This window comes from Eretmochelys imbricata, chromosome 9 (assembly GCF_965152235.1).
Source record: "Eretmochelys imbricata isolate rEreImb1 chromosome 9, rEreImb1.hap1, whole genome shotgun sequence".
NCBI classification, from domain to species: Eukaryota; Metazoa; Chordata; order Testudines; family Cheloniidae; genus Eretmochelys; species Eretmochelys imbricata.
In genome coordinates this window covers 2415251-2435405 of record NC_135580.1, presented here as the reverse complement: position 1 = coordinate 2435405, position 20155 = coordinate 2415251, and the positions used below count along the sequence as shown (strand labels likewise).

Below are 20155 nucleotides of genomic sequence, written 5' to 3'. Positions count from 1 at the left end.
GGTCACCTGCTGTCCCAGTCAGGAGCTGGACCGATCCACTGGTTCCCGCAGCAGCGTGTTCCACCCCTCATTCAACTCCATCTGAGTCGTGGAGCACCCCAAGTTGCCCAGTGCGGGAATGGGAGCCCCCTCCTGTGGTGGGGGAGGTGGGGGCAGAACGCAGCCTTTCAGGGAGCCTGGATTCCGCTCTGTGGCTGGAATCGAGTCGTGCCTGCTTGGCAGACGTGGCATCGTCCTGTCCAGACCTGGCCCGGGGGGAATAAAGAAACATTCATCAGAAGCTTTTATCTCTCTTGCCAGATGCTCACCTGACCAAGTGCTGCTCTGTGAACCCCAGCTGGAGAGCGAAGCGAGGAAGGACACAGCCTGCGGCATGATCACCGACCTGACAGGTACGATGCCCGTGGCTGTGTCCTGGGCGAGCTGATTGAAATCACTCCCAATGACAGCCTGCCCTTGCCTCCATCCCGACCTCGCTCCCTGGGGCCACGGCCCCGAGTCCCCAGGGACATGTGTATGGCCCCCAGTGCGAAAAGCTGAACTAGAAGCCCCAGGAGTTGCCCTAAGTTACCTGCTCAGAGTGTATCGTGCATTGAGATGGCACCAGGATGTGATGATTATTTGGGCATTGCACTTCTAGGGCCTCGTTCTGCCGCTCCTGCCTGCACAGAGCTCTCAGTAACTTGCACTCTGCTGCAGCAGAGACATCGTGCGGTGGTCCCCACTGCCCCGCTTTCTTACAGGGGTATCTGAAGTGCTTTAGGCCTTCCCTCCTCCGGAAACAGTAACTACCAGGGCGTTGCTAGCTCTCTATCAAGAACAAGGGTGTCAGCTTTGAGTGACGTTGTACTTACCCTGCAAATGGTAGAGACAGGCCTAAGCCAAACTGAGCCAAATCTCATCAGTGTTTGGGTGTATTCAGCTCCAGGTTTGGTCTGGCTGAGTCTAGCGAGCTGGTCAGCCTACACTGGCCAGGGAGCACTGACTCCTTGCCATGACAGGGGATGGTTAGTGGCGCCGCTAGGCTTCTTCCATCTTCCCTTCTGTGATTCTGTTTCTTTCTTGACTTACGTAGGTATCTTCAAGGACTGTCACGCCAAAGTGGCTCCAGAGATTTTCTTGGAAAACTGTGTTTACGACATGTGTCACACTAAGGAGCCGACAGTGTCCTTATGCAACGGGCTGCAGGCTTATGCAGAGTCGTGCACAAATGCTGGGATCTGCAGAGAATGGAGAAATAATACTTTGTGCCGTGAGTGTTGTAATTGATCTCTATTAAGTTTTGGAATTCAACTTTCATCATGCAAGAAGCTCTTAAGAATAGAGCTTCCTGTATTCCTGATGGCATGGACTTTCCTCTTCTGTCATGCTTTGAGGATGGTCTCTCCGTTCTCTTGCCCTGAGTCTGGTCCAGTTCTACACTGGATCCTGCCAGGTTAGGTATAATATTCAGATTGAATCTGATCTAGCCTCACAAAGCATCTAAGTATTAATTTGTCCGAATTTAGCGCTGGTAAAATAAGAGCGCCTGAGAGGTTGAAATGCTCTGTTTATCCAAAGAGCGTCTCCAGTCTGGGGAGCTGCCGTGGAAGAAACAGTAGCCGCGACTCGAGTGAAACTCCCACAGTCCCTTCTATTTGTAATTGTTAGGAAGGAATGTTAAGTCCTTGTGAAAGGTACTAGCCTGGCAGTTTTAGAGGAAGAGGGTCTGTGTCTTTGCTCACGTCCATTGGTGCAAATCAGCAGTAGCCACTGAAGTCCATGGAGGTACTCCAGTGTAAAGCTGGAGTCAGCCAGAGGAGAATCAGGGCCACCATTGCTCCATTAGCCCGTAGAACAGCTGCTGCCCAGGAAGCAGCAGGGCGACCTTCCCCCACCTTGTGTGCATGGGGTGCATAAGCTCTGTTCTGGAGAGGTCCTATCGAGACAATAAGCGGTCCCCATTGGAAGGGCCTTCTTGGAAACGAGCCACGTGCCAGGAAACTCAGGATGCTGTCTCTGACGGCCCCCATCACCAGCTGCTTCAGAGGAAGGTGCAAAAAACTCTGCAGTAGGAAGACTTGGGGCATTGTGCCCCCACTAAAGTCTCCTCCTTATCCCTAAATTGTTCATATGATTTCTTCTGTATATTAGAGCAGCACCTACGGACTCCAGCTGAGATGGGGGCCCATTGCTCGGGGTACTGTCTAAGCAACAGAGGACAGCCCCTGCTCCGAAGCCCCATTCCACTCTGTCTAGGCAAGACAGGCGCAGGCTGCGGGAGGGAGTAAGACACAAGCAGAGTGAGCAGGGGTCTGGATTGTAAATGACCTGGACCTGCCGGGATTGGGTTGGTTGGTTTGGTTTGTCGAGAGGGGATTAGCTGCAAAGGGAGGAGGATGGGAGAGGGGACAGTGAAGGGAGGCGGTAGGGGCAGAGGGGAGGCCAGGTGTGCGGAGGGCCGGGGAAGTGAGGAGACTGGGAGGGAGTGAATGGCCAACCAGCAGAAGGACTGGAATCTCCTGAGTCAGAGCGTGGAAAGCCACTGGACACCGATGACCCATCTCGACTGCTTTCCACGGGCCACCAGCCAGCTGTGCGCTGCGAGAGACAAGCCACCGGAGGCGTGTTTCAGCCGACGTCCACGTCAATAGGTGAAAGGCTGGACTTGTATCCTGTTGCCTATTTCCGATCCCTGGATACAACCGGTCCCCTACCAGGCATCATTAGTCTGTCTGTCTGTCTGTCTGTCATTCCCTGCACAAAGGGTTTCCACTCTGTCCCTGGAGAAAAACCTCAGCACAGAGCAGTCACCATATGCAGAGCATTCTAACCACCCTTTGCTGTCCTGGAACAAAAGAGGGGAAGTTTCAAGAGAATTGCTTTGGGATCTTTTCCTTTCAGTGATGTGGGTTTTTCTTCTCACTTGCAGCAATCTCCTGTCCGGCAGGAAGCCAGTACAAGAGCTGTGGGAGCAGGTGTCCTTCCACCTGCGTGACTCCCTCTGCGTTTAGCCCTTGCAGCTCCTTACCAGTGGAAGGCTGTTTCTGTAACGAAGGCTACGTTCTGAGTGGAGACACCTGTGTGCCGGAGAGCAGCTGCGGTTGTGTGGATGAAAACAACCACTATCATCAGGCAAGTTATCCTGAGCATCTTGAAACTGATTGAAAGAATTTGGGTTTGTTCTCTGTCACTGTAACTAGTAACAATTAATACAGATTCACTTCATCTGATTTTAGATCAGTGGGTTCTGTGGATGTATTTGTTCATGTAAATAATAACAATTCCTAGCTTTTACTGTATAAAGCACTTTTCAAGATCAGGTCTCAAAGCACTTTTCAAAGGAGGTCAATTTTGTGTAACAGATGTGGAAAGTGAGGCACAGAGTGATCAAGTGATTTGTTTAAGATCAACCAGCAACAGAGCCATGACTGGAACCTATGTCTCAGGAGGCCTGGGCCTGGGTACCATCTCCTCGGCCACACTGTCTCTCTTTGGAGGCACTTAATGGCATGGAGAGTATCACGGACATTAAACAAATCCAAACTCCTTTGATTATCCACTCGGGTGACACTAGTCGATAGACTTTCTACAATTATCTAGTCAAGTGCTTCTCCTTTCTCTCACAGCTGGGTGAGAGCTGGTTCACCCACGACGCCTGCACTGAGCGCTGTACCTGCAACAGCAATAACAACATCACCTGCACAGGCTGGGCGTGTGGACCGCTGGAGATCTGCGGTGTTCAGGACGGGGAGCTGGGCTGTTACCCCCCTGGTGAGTTCTCCCTGAAAAAGGTTCCACGTGTGAGTTCAGTAATCAGAGGCTTCTGGTCCAGAAGGAGTTTTTCCAGATACTTTATCCCTTATGTGATGGCACAGGAAGGAGCTGATGGCTGATTCTTGCCAGTGCAAAGAGACAGTCAAAGACAAATCCCCTATCTTGCAATCACGGAGCTCCCTCCCCTGCAGTGGGAGTGGAGCTGGCATAGACCTTTGCAGGATCACTGGAGTTTGACCTGAGTAGGGAATGCAGAATCAAGCCCCAAATCACCCAATGCCACGAATGCAAACGTTGAACTCAAAGGGGTTGATTTAGGAAAATACCAATGGGCTGCGGGGGGGAGGCAAATTAAAAACTACCAAGAGCCTAAATCGCTCTTGCCAAGTACTCGCGCGCAGGGGCAGACACAGGTCATCTGCACGGTGCAGAGAGCCCACAGGAGCATTAACTCTTCTCCGTTTTCTGGCAGAGCTACCAGGTCGCAGGTGTTTTGCATAACAGGCGTCTCTGAGAATGACGTGTCTCTGGGTGCTGGGTGCTGTTTGGGTAGATGTCATGTGCTCTGTGTTTCTAGAATCACATTTCTCACACGTGGTCATCTGCAGTCTAATAAAGAGCTTCCGAGGGTTATCCTATGGCACTTTTCATAGAACAGCATGACCAGCCTCTCAACGTGAATGTCTTTGTATCTTTTTCCAGTGGACGCCTCGACGACTTCAAGTCCAACTACAGTAGGCACCAGTCCATCAGGTAAGGTGGATCTCTCAGTGCTTCCTCAATCTTCTGGACATTTCCTGGTGGGCTGTGAACTCGGTGGCTGGGTGCAGATGAGGTTTCAAAGAACGTAACATCTGGGAGGCAGAACGGTTCATTTTGGAGAAGGGTCCCCAGTTCCCACCGTGTATGTTACTGAACCTCACGCTGGGTTCCTGGCTCTCACCGACCAATGCTGTGATCATCTCTTGTTAGAGTCTACAACAGTGCAAGGAACAAGCCCTGCTTCGGAGACCACTCCGCCCCACACAATAAGCAGCACAGCAGAAGAAAGTACCGCAGGTAAATCTGCTAGGAGACTGTGGCTGAGAATAAATCCTTCTCTCTACTCACAGAGGAGGACTGGGGGTGGAGTTGGGGGTGGTGGTAAACACATGTTCTGTCTGTTTATCGTGAGGCGTTATTAGAGCTATTGCGTTTTGAGATATGCCATGCGCTCAGTGTTTCTCGAATCACATTTCTCCTGATCACATGATCATTTCCAGTCTAAGAGGAAACTGTTCAAGAGCCGTCCTAGTCTACTCTTCACAGAACAGAGTGACCAACCTCTTCATGTTATTTCCTTTGTATATTTTGCCAGGAAAGTCCCCGACCACAGCAACTCCAACGACAGCAGAGCCCTGTCAGACAGGTAACGTGGGTTCCTCCGTGTTGGACAAATCTCCTCCCCATTCACATGTGGGGTGAGAAATTGGTGCCTGACTGCAGATTACGTTTCCACCCTAATAGCTGTTTGAAAACTCCACATTTATGTTTTAGGAAGGCAAGTCCAACGGTAATGCTGACCAGTCCCCCAGGTAGAGTTATTCCATCGGTGCGACCCAAAACCTTTTCACCTTACAAATGGTAAAGCAGCTGGTAGCTCTAGCCAAGTGTGGAACTAGTGCAGGTTTGTCTAAGCCTTTGAGTCTTGCTGGAGGACAACCTGGGGCTAGCCCTAGTGCTCGGGGTCAGACCAGACAGAGCAAACTTGCAAAGTCTTCTCAGAGGCACTTAACCACATCTTATTTGCTTCCGTTTACTACGTCTCTTCTGGGTTTGGCTCCAACTTAGAACCAAAGCCTTAGTGTTAGAGCTAAGATTCAACGTATACCAAGAGTGCTCTTTTTTAACAATGAATTTTTGGTTCTGTGTCCTCCATTTCTAGGTAACAGAGTTTGAAAAATCCATGAGATATTTCCAGTGGGTTTCACGCAACCACAATGCTATTGTCAGTTTCCTAGGTGTTCAGAAATCACATTGCTGGGTATAGCCGAGGAACATGAACACTGTATTGGTTGTAAAAGGAAGTGGTCACTTCTGGTGAAAGCAGGATACAGGGAGTCACGTCATCTTGTTATTATTCCGTGGGATGCCACTGACTTGTAGTGGAGCCTTGTGCTCGTCACTTAGCTTCTCAAGTGGCGAAATGGGTTGCAATAATGGGAGCTTCCTCTCTGGAGATCTGCACTTCCAGAAATTAATATGACCTGACGGTGACCACTCCCGCTTCTTCCCGAGGCCCACTCCCCCTGTGAGAGCAGGGTTCAGATCTTGTCCCCGATCAGAAGGGAAAATGAGTTTGGAAGGTCTCAGCCTAGTTTCCGCATCACCAGATCAAGACCCACATCAGGGAGGACGACTTCCCTGAGTTTCCAGGGAACCTCGCAGATGTCTTCCAGTTACAGCACAATGGCATTTAGGGATGGGGCAGCTTGCCTGCCTCCTCCCCACTCTGTTCCCGGTCGATGCTGTTTCTGTGAGCTCTGAAGTGGCGTGAGCAGGAAGTGCGCACCAACAGGAAGTGCTCGGTGGAGCGCAAGTGACAGGGGTGCAGTTACGTGGGAGGGATTTGCAGGGGATAAATCCACGTTTCTTCCTTTTAAGGCCGTGCCACCTGCAGTGCCTCAGGGGACCCGCATTACTACACGTTTGATGGCCGAGTTCACCATTTCATGGGAAACTGCACTTACACCCTCTCCAAAGTGTGCAACGGCTCCAGGGGGCTTCCACCCTTTGACGTGTCCACCACCAACGAGCACAGGGGCTCCAATACCAAAGTTTCCTATGTAAAGTCGGTGCACGTGGATGTCTATGGAACTCAGATTTCCTTGCTGAAGAACAGGAAAGTGACTGTAAGTGAAATGTTATTTAAAAGGAGTATTTTAATCATCTGACATGCTTAAACTGAGACCGGCAAAAATGGAGACATTTGATTGGACGTAAAGGTCACATGGTGGGTTTCTGTTTTCTCATTGGTTGGGTGTGCTTCTTAGAATGAGGCTTCCCCGGAGAATACTCAGGATTGGCAGTTGAAAATGGCTTTCTGTGAACTTTCTGTCAGATTTCCTCCAAATTCCCAGTGTGAATGAGAACATTCCTGCCAGTGAACTCGTTGGCTAGACTATTCATGGGCGATTACCTGGGAATTATGGGGGTAGCTAGTCGTGACCAGACTTTCCCAACGTGTTGTTCAGGTGAATGGCACCAGAAGGAACCTGCCCGTGGTGATTGAAAACAAGATCAAGGTCCAGATCAGCGGGCGCTACGCGCTTTTGGAAACTGATTTTGGTCTCTGGGTCAGATTTGACGGCAATCACTATGTGGAGGTCTCAGTGTCCGGTTGTTACAAGGGCCAGCTCTGTGGCCTGTGTGGTGAGTATCCCTGTTCTTCAGTACCGTCAAGTCATACGATCAGAAGCTTTTCAGTGAATCATGCAGTTTGGGGATTGGTTGGGTTTTTTTGTCCCGTGTTCTGTTTATCCCAGAGTAATCTAGTCTGTCTTGTATGGACTGCAATGTCGGGCACTGGATTGAAGGAACCATCATTGTCCGGGTACCTGGCAAATGTAACTTACAAGAAATCTGGTTGCCCAGGCGTTAACTGGGGTGTCAGAAATGACAACTGCAGATGTCATTTTTAACAGGAGAGGAATCTCACATTCAACACATCCATAAACTGCAGTCTAAATATTATCGCAGTCCTACCCTGGATGCCTCTGGTCCAGGTCCCCTCGTATCTTTTTTCTCTTATTTGCATCGCAGCGTGTCTGTCCCTCTTTGATTGGGACTATCCGGCCTAATCTATGCTTTTCATTTCTTTCAACTTGGAAACGAGAATAAAACTTTCAGGCCCTTCTTGTGGGTCAGGACAGATTTCCAAATCCCTGTTTAGGAGCCATCCTGAGCTTTTCTGCTCTGCTGTCTTGTTCCTTGCACTCACAGATGCATACTGCCTCCGCACTGTCGTAGTCACAGTCCGAGCACGGGCAAAGGCTTCTCTGATCACTGAGCCTTCTTTTTAGAGCTGCTTTTTGTTGTCCAGCTGCAGTAGAAGGTGGGTCTGCTGCAAGACAAAGCATTAGAAAATGGTCCCCTGGGGACCAATGCTGAAGTAGCCGAGGAGATGGAGTAGATAACCCAGTGTATGTCCTTTTCATGTTTAATCTCCACAATTATTTGGTATTCTTTGTCAAGCGTAACCAAATGTTGGGTGCTGTGCAGGACACAAATCGCAGGGAGCCCTTGAGAGTCCAGCAAGAAGGAATAGAGCAGATGCCAGAGAGAGGTCAGAGACATGTATTTGATGCATGTAAGAGACCCAGTTCTGATCTAGTGACACAGCAAAGGAGACCCCAGGTTAACACACGTGGGTGATGAGTGAGAATCTCTGCTCTGAAGCAAGCAGAGACCAGTTAGATTGCCAGGAGACAAGCCTGGCAATACTTGAAGCTCAGGAGGTTCAACAGGGATGTATCAGGGCTGCTTCCCTCCTGAGCACCCCATTGTGGCTAAGAGAAAAGGAGGACTTGTGGCACCTTAGAGACTAACAAATTTATTTGAGCATAAGCTTTCGTGAGCTGCAGCTCACTTCATCGGATGCATACAGTGGAAAATACGGTGGGGAGATTTTATATACACAGAGAACATGAAACAATGGGTGTTACCATACACACTGTAACAAGAGTGGTCAGATAAGGTGAGCTATTACCAGCAGGAGAGCGGGGCCAGGGGGAACCTTTTGTAGTGATAATGAAGGTGGGCCATTTCCAGCAGTTAACAAGAACGTGTGAGGACGGGGGTGGAGGGGAATAAACATGGGGACATAGATTTACTTTGTGTAATGACACATCCACTCCCAGTCTTTATTCAAGCCTAAGTTAATTGTATCCAGTTTGCAAATTAATTCCAATTCAGCAGTCTCTCGTTGGAGTCTGTTTTTGAAGTTTTTTTGTTGAAGTATTGCCACTTTTAGGTCTGTAATCGAGTGACCAGAGAGATTAGAAGTGTTCTCCGACTGGTTTTTGAATGTTATAATTCCTGACCTCTGATTTGTGTCCATTTATTCTTTTATGTAGAGACTGTCCGGTTTGACCAATGTCCATGGTAGAGGGGCATAGCTGGCACATGATGGCATCTATCACATTGGTGGATGTGCAGGTGAACGAGCCTCTGATAGTGTGGCTGATGTGGTTAGGCCCTATGATGGTGTCCCCTGATTAGATAAGCGGACACAGTTGGCAATGGGCTTTGTTGCAAGGATAGGTTCCTGGGTTGTTCTCAGTCAGCCATAAAAATGTTGGCATACTGTGGGGCCATGCGGGTACCCATAGCAGTGCCGCTGATTTGAAGGTATACATTGTCCCCAAATGTGAAATAGTTATGGGTGAGGACAAAGTCACCAAGTTCAGCTACCAGGTTTGCCGTGACGTTATCGGGGATACTGTTCCTGATGGCATGTAGTCCATCTTTGTGTGGAATGTTGGTGTAGAGGGCTTCTACATCCAAAGTGGCCAGGATGGTGTTTTCAGAAAGATCACCGATGGATTGTAATTTCCTCAGGAAGTCAGTGGTCTCTCGAAGATAGCTGGGAGTGCTGGTAGCATAGGGCGTGAGGAGGGAGTCTACATAGCCAGACAATCCTGCTGTCAGGGTGCCAATGCCTGAGATGATGGGCGTCCAGGATTTCCAGGTTTATGGATCTTGGGTCGCAGATAGAATACCCCTGGTCGGAGTTCTCGGAGTGTGTCTGTGCGGATTTGTTCTTGTGCTTTTTGAGGGACTTTCTTGAGCAGATGGTGTAGTTTGTGGCTATGCGCACCCCCGACTGGGGCTAGTTTTTGAAAAGAAACAGTGCAAAGCTGAGGTCCCTTCCAACCCTGATATTCTGTGATTCTTCTTCCACACCCGGGGCTCTCCTTCTGTGCCCGTCTGCTCCTGGGGAAGCTACCGTTCCCAGCCCTTCTCAGCTGGAGCTCAGCCTTCTTGCTTTGGCTTCCTTCCTCTCTCAGCCTCTCCCTGTTCTGAGGGAGAAGGCAGCATATGTATTGCCCTCCTAGGGAGAGCTCCTCCCAGTTGGCTGGAAGAGAGAGGAGCCCTGTCCCGCTCTGCAGTACAGGAATTCCCAGGCCTGGTCCCTTACAGGGGCAGCGTCCTGGGTTTTCCCACCCAACTACTCATTCCCTAGGACCGCTTCCACTCTTCTGGCGTAGAAGCGTGGGATTCCCGTGGGATGACGTCTCCTTGAGTGTTACCCCCAGGGCTTCTAAGCCTCAGAAATGATAGAATTTGAGTGTAAGGGTGAGGGTTAGTTCTCATTGTATTGTAACCCATTTACCCAAGTCACCGTGTGATCTGACACAATCGGAACGCCAAACCATTTGCTCCAAACACACAGACCCCTACCATTTAATCTGCCATGGAATCTTCCTCAGCTGTGAGCAGTGCGGTGTCTGAGCCGCGTAGGGAGCAGTTCGTACTCCTTCCCGGAGCGGGCACTGGTGCACATACACGCTAGCCGGTTCATTACAATGTGATTGACAACCACACGCTAGTGTGCATTGTGGAGTTGTGAATTTCAAGTAATCTACACGTTTTTCATTTTGGATAGGTAATTACAATGGCGATGCAAAGGATGACAACCTAAAGCCGAATGGCAGCATTGCAGGAGATTCCACGGAGCTTGGAGAGAGCTGGCTGGTGGCAGAGAATAACACCATGTACGTACAGAAGGACGCTAATCAGGGGGTCTTTGCTACAAAAGCTCTAGGAAAGCGTGCTGCCTACTCAGCCGCAGGGCGCCCATCCAGGGCTCCACCACCTCGGCTCCTCCTGGGGCTGAGCACAACCATCCTCTCCCGTACACCCAAGAGCCCCCTCCCCAGCTGAGCATAAGCAGGCAGTGAGTGGTTGGCCTGCTACCATTTGCCTTCACAGGTCTGCTGTCCCCCAGTCCAGGAAGACCTGCTGGTGGGTGGGAGGTCACCTGCTGTCCCAGTCAGGAGCTGGACCGATCCACTGGTTGCCACAGCAGTGTGTTCCACCCCTCATTCAACTCTGTCTGAGTCGTGGAGCACCCCAAGGTGCCCAGTGCGGGAATGGGAGCCCCCTCCTGTGGTGGGGGAGGTGGGGGCAGAACGCAGCCTTTCAGGGAGCCTGGATTCCGCTCTGTGGCTGGAATCAAGTCGTCCCTGCTGGGCAGACGTGGCATCTTCCTGTCCAGACCTGGCCCGGGGGGAATAAAGAAACATTCATCAGAAGCTTTTATCTCTCTTGCCAGATGCTCACCTGACCAAGTGCTGCTCTGTGAACCCCAGCTGGAGAGCGAAGCGAGGAAGGACACAGCCTGTGGCATGATCACCGACCCGACAGGTATGATGCCCGTGGCTGAGTCCTGGGCGAGCTGATTGAAATCACTCCCAATGACAGCCTGCCCTTGCCTCCGTCCCAACTTCGCTCCCTGGGGCCACGGCCCCGAGTCCCCAGGGACATGTGTATGGCCCCCAGTGCGAAAAGCTGAACTAGAAGCCCTAGGAGTTGCCCTGAGTTACCTGCTCAGAGTGTATCGTGCATTGAGATGGTACCAGGATGTGACGATTATTTGGGCATTGCACTTCTAGGGCCTCGTTCTGCCGCTCCTGCCTGCACAGAGCTCCCATTAACTTGTACTCTGCTGCAGCAGAGACATCGTGCGGTGGTCCCCACTGCCCCGCTTTCTTACAGGGGTATCTGAAGTGCTTTAGGCCTTCCCTCCTCCGGAAACAGTAACTACCAGGGCGTTGCTAGCTCTCTATCAAGAACAAGAGTGTCCGCTTTGAGTGACGTTGTACTTGCCCTGCAAATGGTAGAGACAGGCCTAAGCCAAACTGAGCCAAATCTCATCAGTGTTTGGGTGTATTCAGCTCCAGGTTTGGTCTGGCTGAGTCTAGCGAGCTGGTCAGCCTACACTGGCCAGGGAGCACTGACTCCTTGCCATGACAGGGGATGGTTAGTGGCAGTGCTCGGCTTCTTCCATCTTCCCTTCTGTGATTCTGTTTCTTTCTTGACTTACGTAGGTATCTTCAAGGACTGTCACGCCAAAGTGGCTCCAGAGAATTTCTTGGAAAACTGTGTTTACGACATGTGTCACACTAAGGAGCCGACAGTGTCCTTATGCAACGGGCTGCAGGCTTATGCAGAGTCGTGCACAAATGCTGGGATCTGCAGAGAATGGAGAACTAATACTTTGTGCCGTGAGTGTTGTAATTGATCTCTATTAAGTTTTGGAATTCAACTCTCATCATGCAAGAAGCTCTTAAGAATAGAGCTTCCTGTATTCCTGACGGCATGCACTTTCCTCTTCTGTCATGCTTTGAGGATGGTCTCTCCGTTCTCTTGCCCTGAGTCTGGTCCAGTTCTACACTGGATCCTGCCAGGTTAGGTATAATATTCAGACCGAATCTGATCTAGCCTCACAAAGCATCTAAGTATTAATTTGTCCGAATTTAGCGCTGGTAAAATAAGAGCGCCTGAGAGGTTGAAATGCTCTGTTTATCCAAACAGTGTTTCCAGTCTGGGGAGCTGCCATGGAAGCAACAGTAGCCGTGACTCGAGTGAAACTCCCCACAGTCCCTTCTATTTGTAATTGTTAGGAAGGAATGTTAGGTCCTTGTGAAAGGTACTAGCCTGGCAGTTTTAGAGGAAGAGGGTCTGTGTCTTTGCTCACGTCCATTGGTGCGAATCAGCAGTAGCCACTGAAGTCCATGGAGGTACTCCAGTGTAAAGCTGGAGTCAGCCAGAGGAGAATCAGGGCCACCATTGCTCCATTAGCCCATAGAACAGCTGCTGCCCAGGAAGCAGCAGGGCGACCTTCCCCCACCTTGTGTGCATGGGGTGCATAAGCTCTGTTCTGGAGAGGTCCTATCGAGGCAATAAGCGGTCCCCATTGGAAGGGCCTTCTTGGAACCAAGCCATGTGCCAGCAAACTCAGGATGCTGTCTCTGACGGCCCCCATCACCAGCTGCTTCAGAGGAAGGTGCAAAAAACTCTGCAGTAGAAAGACTTGGGGCATTGTGCCCCCACTAAAGTCTCCTCCTTATCCCTAAATTGTTCGTATGATTTCTTCTGTATATTAGAGCAGCACCTACGGACTCCAGCTGAGATGGGGGCCCATTGCTCGGGGTACTGTCTAAGCAACAGAGGACAGCCCCGGCTCCGAAGCCCCATTCCACTCTGTCTAGGCAAGACAGGCGCAGGCTGCGGGAGGGAGTAAGACACAAGCAGAGTGAGCAGGGGTCTGGATTACACAGAACAGTCACCATATGCAGAGCATTCTAACCACCCTTTGCTGTCCTGGAACAAAGAGGGGAAGTTTCAAGAGAATTGCTTTGGGATCTTTTCCTTTCAGTGATCTGGGTTTTTCTTCTCACTTGCAGCAATCTCCTGTCCGGGAGGAAGCCATTACAATAGCTGTGGGAGCAGGTGTCCTTCCACCTGCGTGACTCCCTCTGCGTTTAGCCCTTGCAGCTCCTTACCAGTGGAAGGCTGTTTCTGTAACGAAGGCTACGTTCTGAGTGGAGACACCTGTGTGCCGGAGAGCAGCTGCGGTTGTGTGGATGAAAACAACCACTATCATCAGGCAAGTTATCCTTAGCATCTTGAAACTGATTGAAAGAATTTGGGTTTGTTCTCTGTCACTGTAACTAGTAACAATTAATACAGATTCACTTCATCTGATTTTAGATCAGTGGGTTCTGTGGATGTATTTGTTCATGTAAATAATAACAATTCCTAGCTTTTACTGTATAAAGCACTTTTCAAGATCAGGTCTCAAAGCACTTTTCAAAGGAGGTCAATTTTGTGTAACAGATGAGGAAACTGAGGCACAGAGTGATCAAGTGATTTGTTTAAGATCAACCCAGCAACAGAGCCAAGACTGGAACCTATGTCTCAGGAGGCCTGGGCCTGGGTACCATCTCCTCGGCCACACTGTCTCTCTTTGGAGGCACTTAATGGCATGGAGAGTATCACGGGCATTTAACTAATCCAAACTCCTTTGATTATCCACTCGGGTGACACTAGTCAATAGACTTTCTACGATTATCTAGTCAAGTGCATCTCCTTTCTCTCACAGCTGGGTGAGAGCTGGTTCACCCACGACGCCTGCACTGAGCGCTGTACCTGCAACAGCAATAACAACATCACCTGCACAGGCTGGGCGTGTGGAGTGCTGGAGAAATGCGGTGTTCAGGACGGGGAGCTGGGCTGTTACTCCCCTGGTGAGTTCTCCCTGAAAATGATTCCACATGTGAGTTGAGTAATTAGACCTTTCTGGGCCAGAAGGGCTCTCTCCAGATACCCTGTTTGTTATGTGATGGCACAGGAAGGAGCTGACGGCTGATTCTTGCCAGTGCAAAGAGACATTCAAAGACAAATCCCCTATCTTGCAATCACAGAGCTCCCTCCCCTGCAGTGGGAGTGGAGCTGGCATAGACCTTTGCAGGATCACTGGAGTTTGACCTGAGTAGGGAATGCAGAATCAAGCCCCAAATCACCCAATGCCACAGATGCAAACGTTGAACTCAAAGGGGTTGATTTAGGAAAATACCAATGGGCTGTGAGGGGGGGAGGCAAATTAAAAACGACCAAGAGCCTGAATCGCTCTTGCCAAGTACTCGCGCGCAGGGGTAGACACAGGTCATCTGCACGGTGCAGAGAGCCCACAGGAGCAGGAACACGTCTCCGTTTTCTGGCACAGCTACCAGTGTGTACTTTTTTGTGCAGATCAGCTGAGATGTCTCACTCAAAAAATTGGCCCTGAATGTGACTGGCATTAACCTGGAATGTCTTCAGTGGGAATTTGCCTTAGTAAGGAGGGGCAAGATCAGGCCCTTGGAGCCCACTTCAGGTCCTTTCATAGTGATGACACCTCACACTAACACAGAAGTTGTTAATTAGCCGAGGTCACTATAAAATCCTCGAAAGTCACTGGACATTTATTTAACCTTCAGGGAGAGCATCCTGTCAGGTGGCAGGAGATCCCCACTACTTCACCTTTGACCAAGTGATGCACACCTTCCTGGGCACCTGCACCTACACCCTGGTCCGAGTCTGCAACATCAGCAGTGTCATTCCTGTGACTATCAGTGGCAAAAACGAAGACCGAGGACAAAGAGGGGCCACATATCTCAAAGAGGTTTACATTGACATCTATGGTAACCGAATCACCCTGCAGAAGAATAAGGCAATCCTGGTACGTAGTGGGACTGTTGTATTTTGAGATCAGATAACTTAAAAGCAGCACAGAAAAACAGCCTTCGGAAAAGGGATCTTCACATTTTAGTAAGGGACAGGCATGCCTTTCGTTGATAGCCATGTGTATCACGGTCTGTGCGGCACAGGTGTCGCTGTGTCGGTCCAGGGAAAGGTTTTGCCTCACCCATCGCGTGTATCCCAGGACGGTGACATTGAGATGTCACGTAATTTCTTGCAGCACCGATTTGCAGTATGCTGCAGCACCAATGTCCCTGCGTGAGTCATTGTCTGCAGGGCCTGATCCCAGAATCTTTGGATCCAATATCATAAATTTCCACTGCCTGAACTAGCTAAAGAACCAGGGTTCACAGTCAAAAGCTGTAGCGGACTCAAACATCTCTATATGGCTTAGACACTTGCGGTCACAGAGAGCCGCACCAGGTGAGACTGGATGACATTCTTTTGGATTAGCTAACCAGGAACCGGAGATTAAATGGAGATGTATACTCAGCCCGGCTGGTGGGGAGGGTCCTGGGCCCCAACAGTGACCCTTCCAGCTGCCTGGCTAAGGCATGACATAGGAATTCTGTCCAATCCTTGGCCAGAAGTGTGGTCGCTGCAGCCCATGAGGCCTCAAAGGTTGGAATTGTGAAGGGGCTAACGTTCTGTTGGGGAATCCTCCAGATCCCCTGGAGAAAATAAACTATGAGCAGAAAAAATGTTACTAGGTGACTATGTTCTATGCTGACAAATGGTCTGTTGTCACCAGCTCAATAAGGAGAGAGTCCACACTCCGGTAAAGAACCGATTACGAGGTGTGTCCATAGGAAATGTGGGCATTTACATGGTGGTGGAAGCTGACTTTGGACTGCTAGTGAAATACGATGGAAATCAGCACTTGGAAATCAGCCTCCCAGAATCTTACTTCTCCAAGGTGAGATTCAGTGTGTTAAGAAAATAAAAGGCATCACTTCAAAGCTTGGATTTTCCTCTTCTGCTTTGCGGTTTGATTAGAATTTATTTTTTTCTCTTGCTTTATTATTACTGCTTGCAGTAATGCTGCCTGCACACACCCGTTGTTTTCTTCTCTTTTCCTTTTTACAACCAGCTACGGGTGTTTCAAAGGGATAGTTACAGGAAATGACAGAACTGGGTGCATAGCTGGCAGTTAGTTACAGAGACTACCCCCCGAGTCCCCCACAATTTGAGTGGTTTACAGAGTCCTTCCCCTCTTTGTGGCGCACAAGGGATTCTCCAGACAAAACAAACAAACAAAAAGGCCCCTGTCCCTCTCCCTCCGCGACTGAGGGAGTGAAAAAAGGTCCATCTCTCAGGCAGTCTGGCTTCTCTGCAGGCTCAGTGTCTTTCATCAGGGTTAGGGCTTGCCTCCAGCTCCGCCTTTGGGGTCACCCCTGCTTCATGCCAGGTCCATGCAGTCTCAGGGGCGGCGAGGTCTGCAAGTGCCATCCTCTTTGATGATCTGTCCCTGTAGCCAGCAATCTCTGATCACTGCTCCTGTCAACGGCAGGCTCTCTCTTTTTAAGCTTTCTCCCTCCAGGCCGCACAAGCCTTCCAGGTGTGGCCGGTTAGTGCTGACTCAGCCCAGAAGAGCTTGTTAGCCTCCTCTCTACTGGAGGGAGTGCGTGCCCCCTCCCAAGGCAAATGCCAGGAAGTCTTAGGGAGCCACAGATATGTTGCAATATCATTTCATTTTTCCATTGGTGCACTAAGATTTTACAGTGACGGCTTGAACTGGGAAGCGCTGTGCAAGTTACTAACCGATTTCTCGCAATATTTATCCATATCTTTCCTTGGTCAGCAGTGGGGATGGGATGAGAGCCCCTTGGTTATGACATTATTCTCTTCTGCTGTAGGTATGTGGCATGTGCGGTAACTATAATGGCCAGCGTGGGGATGAGCTGCTCATGCCCAATGGCATGCAGGCTAACAACGTCACACAGTTTGGAAACAGCTGGAAAGTGGAAGCCGACAGTGATGCGGGGTAAACGTGGCTCTTTTTCATTCCCCCGCTTGTGTTGATTCAGATCACATGCTCCCTTGCAGACATTTTAACCACATCCCTGCTCTAAAACATGCCAAGTAGAGGAAAATGCACTGGCCATGCTGCCTGGTGTATCTTCTGCACCTTCTTTGAGAAGCTGGCATTCTGTTGGGTCTCCAGCAAAGGCCACTGCCCCAGAAGGAAAGAGGTTCTTAAGTCTCGAAGGTCACAGAGGCATAGGGTGAAAGTTTTTTTTCCCCTCTGTGATGAAAGTTAGTGAAATCTGTTATGTGTGTAGGGGTGGCTCAAGGATTTACCAATGAGCTACAGAACCACTCACCAGCATTTTGTCAGGTCAAATCCAGTCCCATTCAATAACAATCTGAAGTCACTAATATGTCTGATAGTGTAAGTGAAGTGAACTAGTGGTATCGGTTATTCCCTAATGGACATCCCAGTTAGCTTGAACGGGCAGTCCCAGCAGAAATGCCAAGGATTGCATGAGCATTGCATCTGAACAACTTAGGGAGGTTGTCCCTCTGTGTCAGGGCTGAGACACGCTGATGGGGTGGTGAAAGCCGGCAGTGCTCCTGGCATATGGTGACTAGAGAGAACACTGCAGCCTCCATCATTTGGCTCCTCTCACCAGCAGCCAACGTTCCAGCCTGGGTGTCAGCCTGCACGGTCCTCTCCAAACTGAAACATGCCATGTTGTGCTTTCTTGCAGCTGCTTGCCAGACACACAAGAAGAGCTGGGCCCACCTTGCACGGCAGAGGAGAAGCCAGGCATTGAAAACCAGTGCAATGTTTTAAAGTCGGACACCTTCAAACCATGTCACCATCTGATTGAGCCTGACCTCTTCATCCAGACCTGCATCTACGACATGTGTAAATATGATGGCATGCTGTCCACTCTCTGTGCCATCACACAGGCCTATGTGGACACCTGCAAGAAGCAGGGAGTCATCATTAAATGGAGGACCAGCACATTCTGCCGTAAGTAGACTCAGCGTAAACAGCCTGGCATTTCAATGGCTGACAGTGGCGTGAGAATTAACGAGCAGTGTTAGCTGGGTGGTTAATTAACAAATCAAAGATGCCAGGAAGATACAGTGTCATTAGCTGCAGTTAGGACTCTGTTACAGCATGGGCCTGTGTTCATAGCTGGGCCAAATCCTGAACATTTGCATTTCCCACTGAAGTCAATGGGAGTTAAAAGTGATCAACAGCATTCACAACTAGGCCCACTTCTGAGAAGCAGCTCTGTGGTGGGTTGGTTTGAGCAGCCGAGAGGACGTTGGTAGACACGGTAACAAGGCTACAATGAAGAAGGGAGATAAGGAGAGTAGAGAGCATGAGCCCTTTGAGCCTAGTGCTGCCGTCCTTACGTGGCTCGGACTCATTCCAAACTCCTCTTGGCATCCATGGGGGTGTTGCCGGAGGAAGGACTAAGGGTCTGTTGCATATGAAGAGCCAGATTTGCTGATACACTCTGGCTAGCTTGTACCACTCCCGCAATGCAAGAGACAGAAATACAAATGTTGCCAGTCAGTTAAACCATGATTCTCGCTGTTTTGGGTCACCGGAGCAATGCAAAGCCGCTGGTGGATCTGGCCGTCACGCTTTTCTTGTGTTCATTTTTTGAATAGTGACCAAGACTAGATGTGATACTGAACTAGACTGCTGAAAAGCACATCTCAGAGCAATGCCCAGAAACTCAGACGTGCTCATGCTAGAATTGAATTGAAAGCCTCTGAGGGGCTTACCTGTTTTCAACAATAAATGAATCCATAACTATGCCATCACCATTGCATCATAAAGAAGTAACCTTTAGTGCTCTGTTGCCATCCAAGTCCTTCCAGTCAGCACCAGGCATGTCTGCTCTGGAACATCGAATAGTTCTCTGGCATTTTGTAATAATGCTGTTTTTATTCTCTTCACACAGCATTGCCTTGTCCATCCAACAGCTATTACACTGAGTGTGCTTCTCCCTGCCCAGCCACATGTAATAATATTTATGCATCCTCCCTCTGTGAAAAGCCAGCGGAATGCACGGAAGGTTGTGTTTGCAATGAGGGTTACGTGCTTAGCGATGACCAGTGTGTACTACTGAGCGATTGTGGCTGCAGGGATGATGAAGATAACTACTACAGCGTAAGTAGTTTCTGTACCAGGTGATTATTGGCTTTAACAGCTGTAAATAGCTGCTGGAGCATCTGCCTGCTGCCCTGGTGGGTCAAATAGAAATAAATCTGCAATTACTAAACGGAGACACCTTGGATTTGATTTGCAGAGCTTCTGAGCAGCTGCAGCTCCAGATGAAGCCAGTGGAAGCTGCAGGTGCTCAGTGCTTTGGCAAATCAGAACCAAGGGATCATAGAATCATAGCAACATAGGGCTGGGTGGGACCTCCAGTGGTCATCGAGTCCATCCCCCACACTGAGTATCTTAGGTGGGTCCTCCGAAACAGAGGCCCCAGAATCAGTGGCCCCTTTTGAAAATGTGGCTGCTGGTGATTTGCCAGAGGTCTCTCTGGATGTTTGGCCCTGTCCTGTTTTATGTCTAAATTAGCACACACCAGGCAATAAGACCAGCAGGTCTTCAGCTTTGTTGTCACTGTAGTGTAGCAGGGTAGAGAAAAGACAAGAGTCTGTTGCAGTGAATCCAAAGGTAACATTGTATATGTTTGTCAGGGCACAAGCCAAGCTCTCAAGATTTCTCTGTGGCCCTAACGCAGCCAACGGAGTCTGGTATCCCCGCATGGGCTCTCCATGAGACTTGGCCTTGATTAGGCAGCCAAGGAATGGCCTGAACAGTCGATTACAGTTCACTTCCTTTGCTGCTGACCTTGTATTGCACACCTGGAGAAGAGCAGTGTCATGTATCATTAACACTGCATGCGTTCCCACAGGCTGGGGAGAGCTGGGTAAAACCCCACTGCAGCCACAAATGCAAGTGTCAGAAGGACAACACCATCCACTGCCAGCTCTATGGCTGTGATGCTTGGGAGATCTGTATCCTCAACAACAAGGGGAAATACCAATGTAAACCGACAGGTATGTGCGTCTAGGTCCTGGCAGGTGTGGAGGCGGGGGTGGGCACCAAGAGTCCATTCCACCCTCCAGTGTA

At 49.8% G+C, this 20155-nt stretch overlaps 1 protein-coding gene across 1 annotated transcript in view; it reads left to right on the top strand.

The window, feature by feature from the left end:
• LOC144270381 (IgGFc-binding protein-like) overlaps positions 1 to 20155 on the top strand; it is a 116314-nt gene that overhangs the window by 78127 nt on the left and 18032 nt on the right. The window contains exons 68-85 of the mRNA XM_077826842.1: positions 301 to 392; positions 1076 to 1252; positions 2930 to 3114; positions 3609 to 3753; positions 4459 to 4509; positions 6400 to 6647; positions 6990 to 7167; positions 10403 to 10511; positions 11072 to 11163; positions 11847 to 12023; positions 13308 to 13408; positions 13904 to 14048; positions 14781 to 15022; positions 15794 to 15958; positions 16899 to 17026; positions 17754 to 18022; positions 18972 to 19180; positions 19938 to 20082. Of these exons, the coding sequence (XP_077682968.1) occupies positions 301 to 392; positions 1076 to 1252; positions 2930 to 3114; positions 3609 to 3753; positions 4459 to 4509; positions 6400 to 6647; positions 6990 to 7167; positions 10403 to 10511; positions 11072 to 11163; positions 11847 to 12023; positions 13308 to 13408; positions 13904 to 14048; positions 14781 to 15022; positions 15794 to 15958; positions 16899 to 17026; positions 17754 to 18022; positions 18972 to 19180; positions 19938 to 20082 (2858 nt within the window). The remainder of the gene's footprint in view (positions 1 to 300; positions 393 to 1075; positions 1253 to 2929; positions 3115 to 3608; positions 3754 to 4458; positions 4510 to 6399; positions 6648 to 6989; positions 7168 to 10402; positions 10512 to 11071; positions 11164 to 11846; positions 12024 to 13307; positions 13409 to 13903; positions 14049 to 14780; positions 15023 to 15793; positions 15959 to 16898; positions 17027 to 17753; positions 18023 to 18971; positions 19181 to 19937; positions 20083 to 20155) is intronic.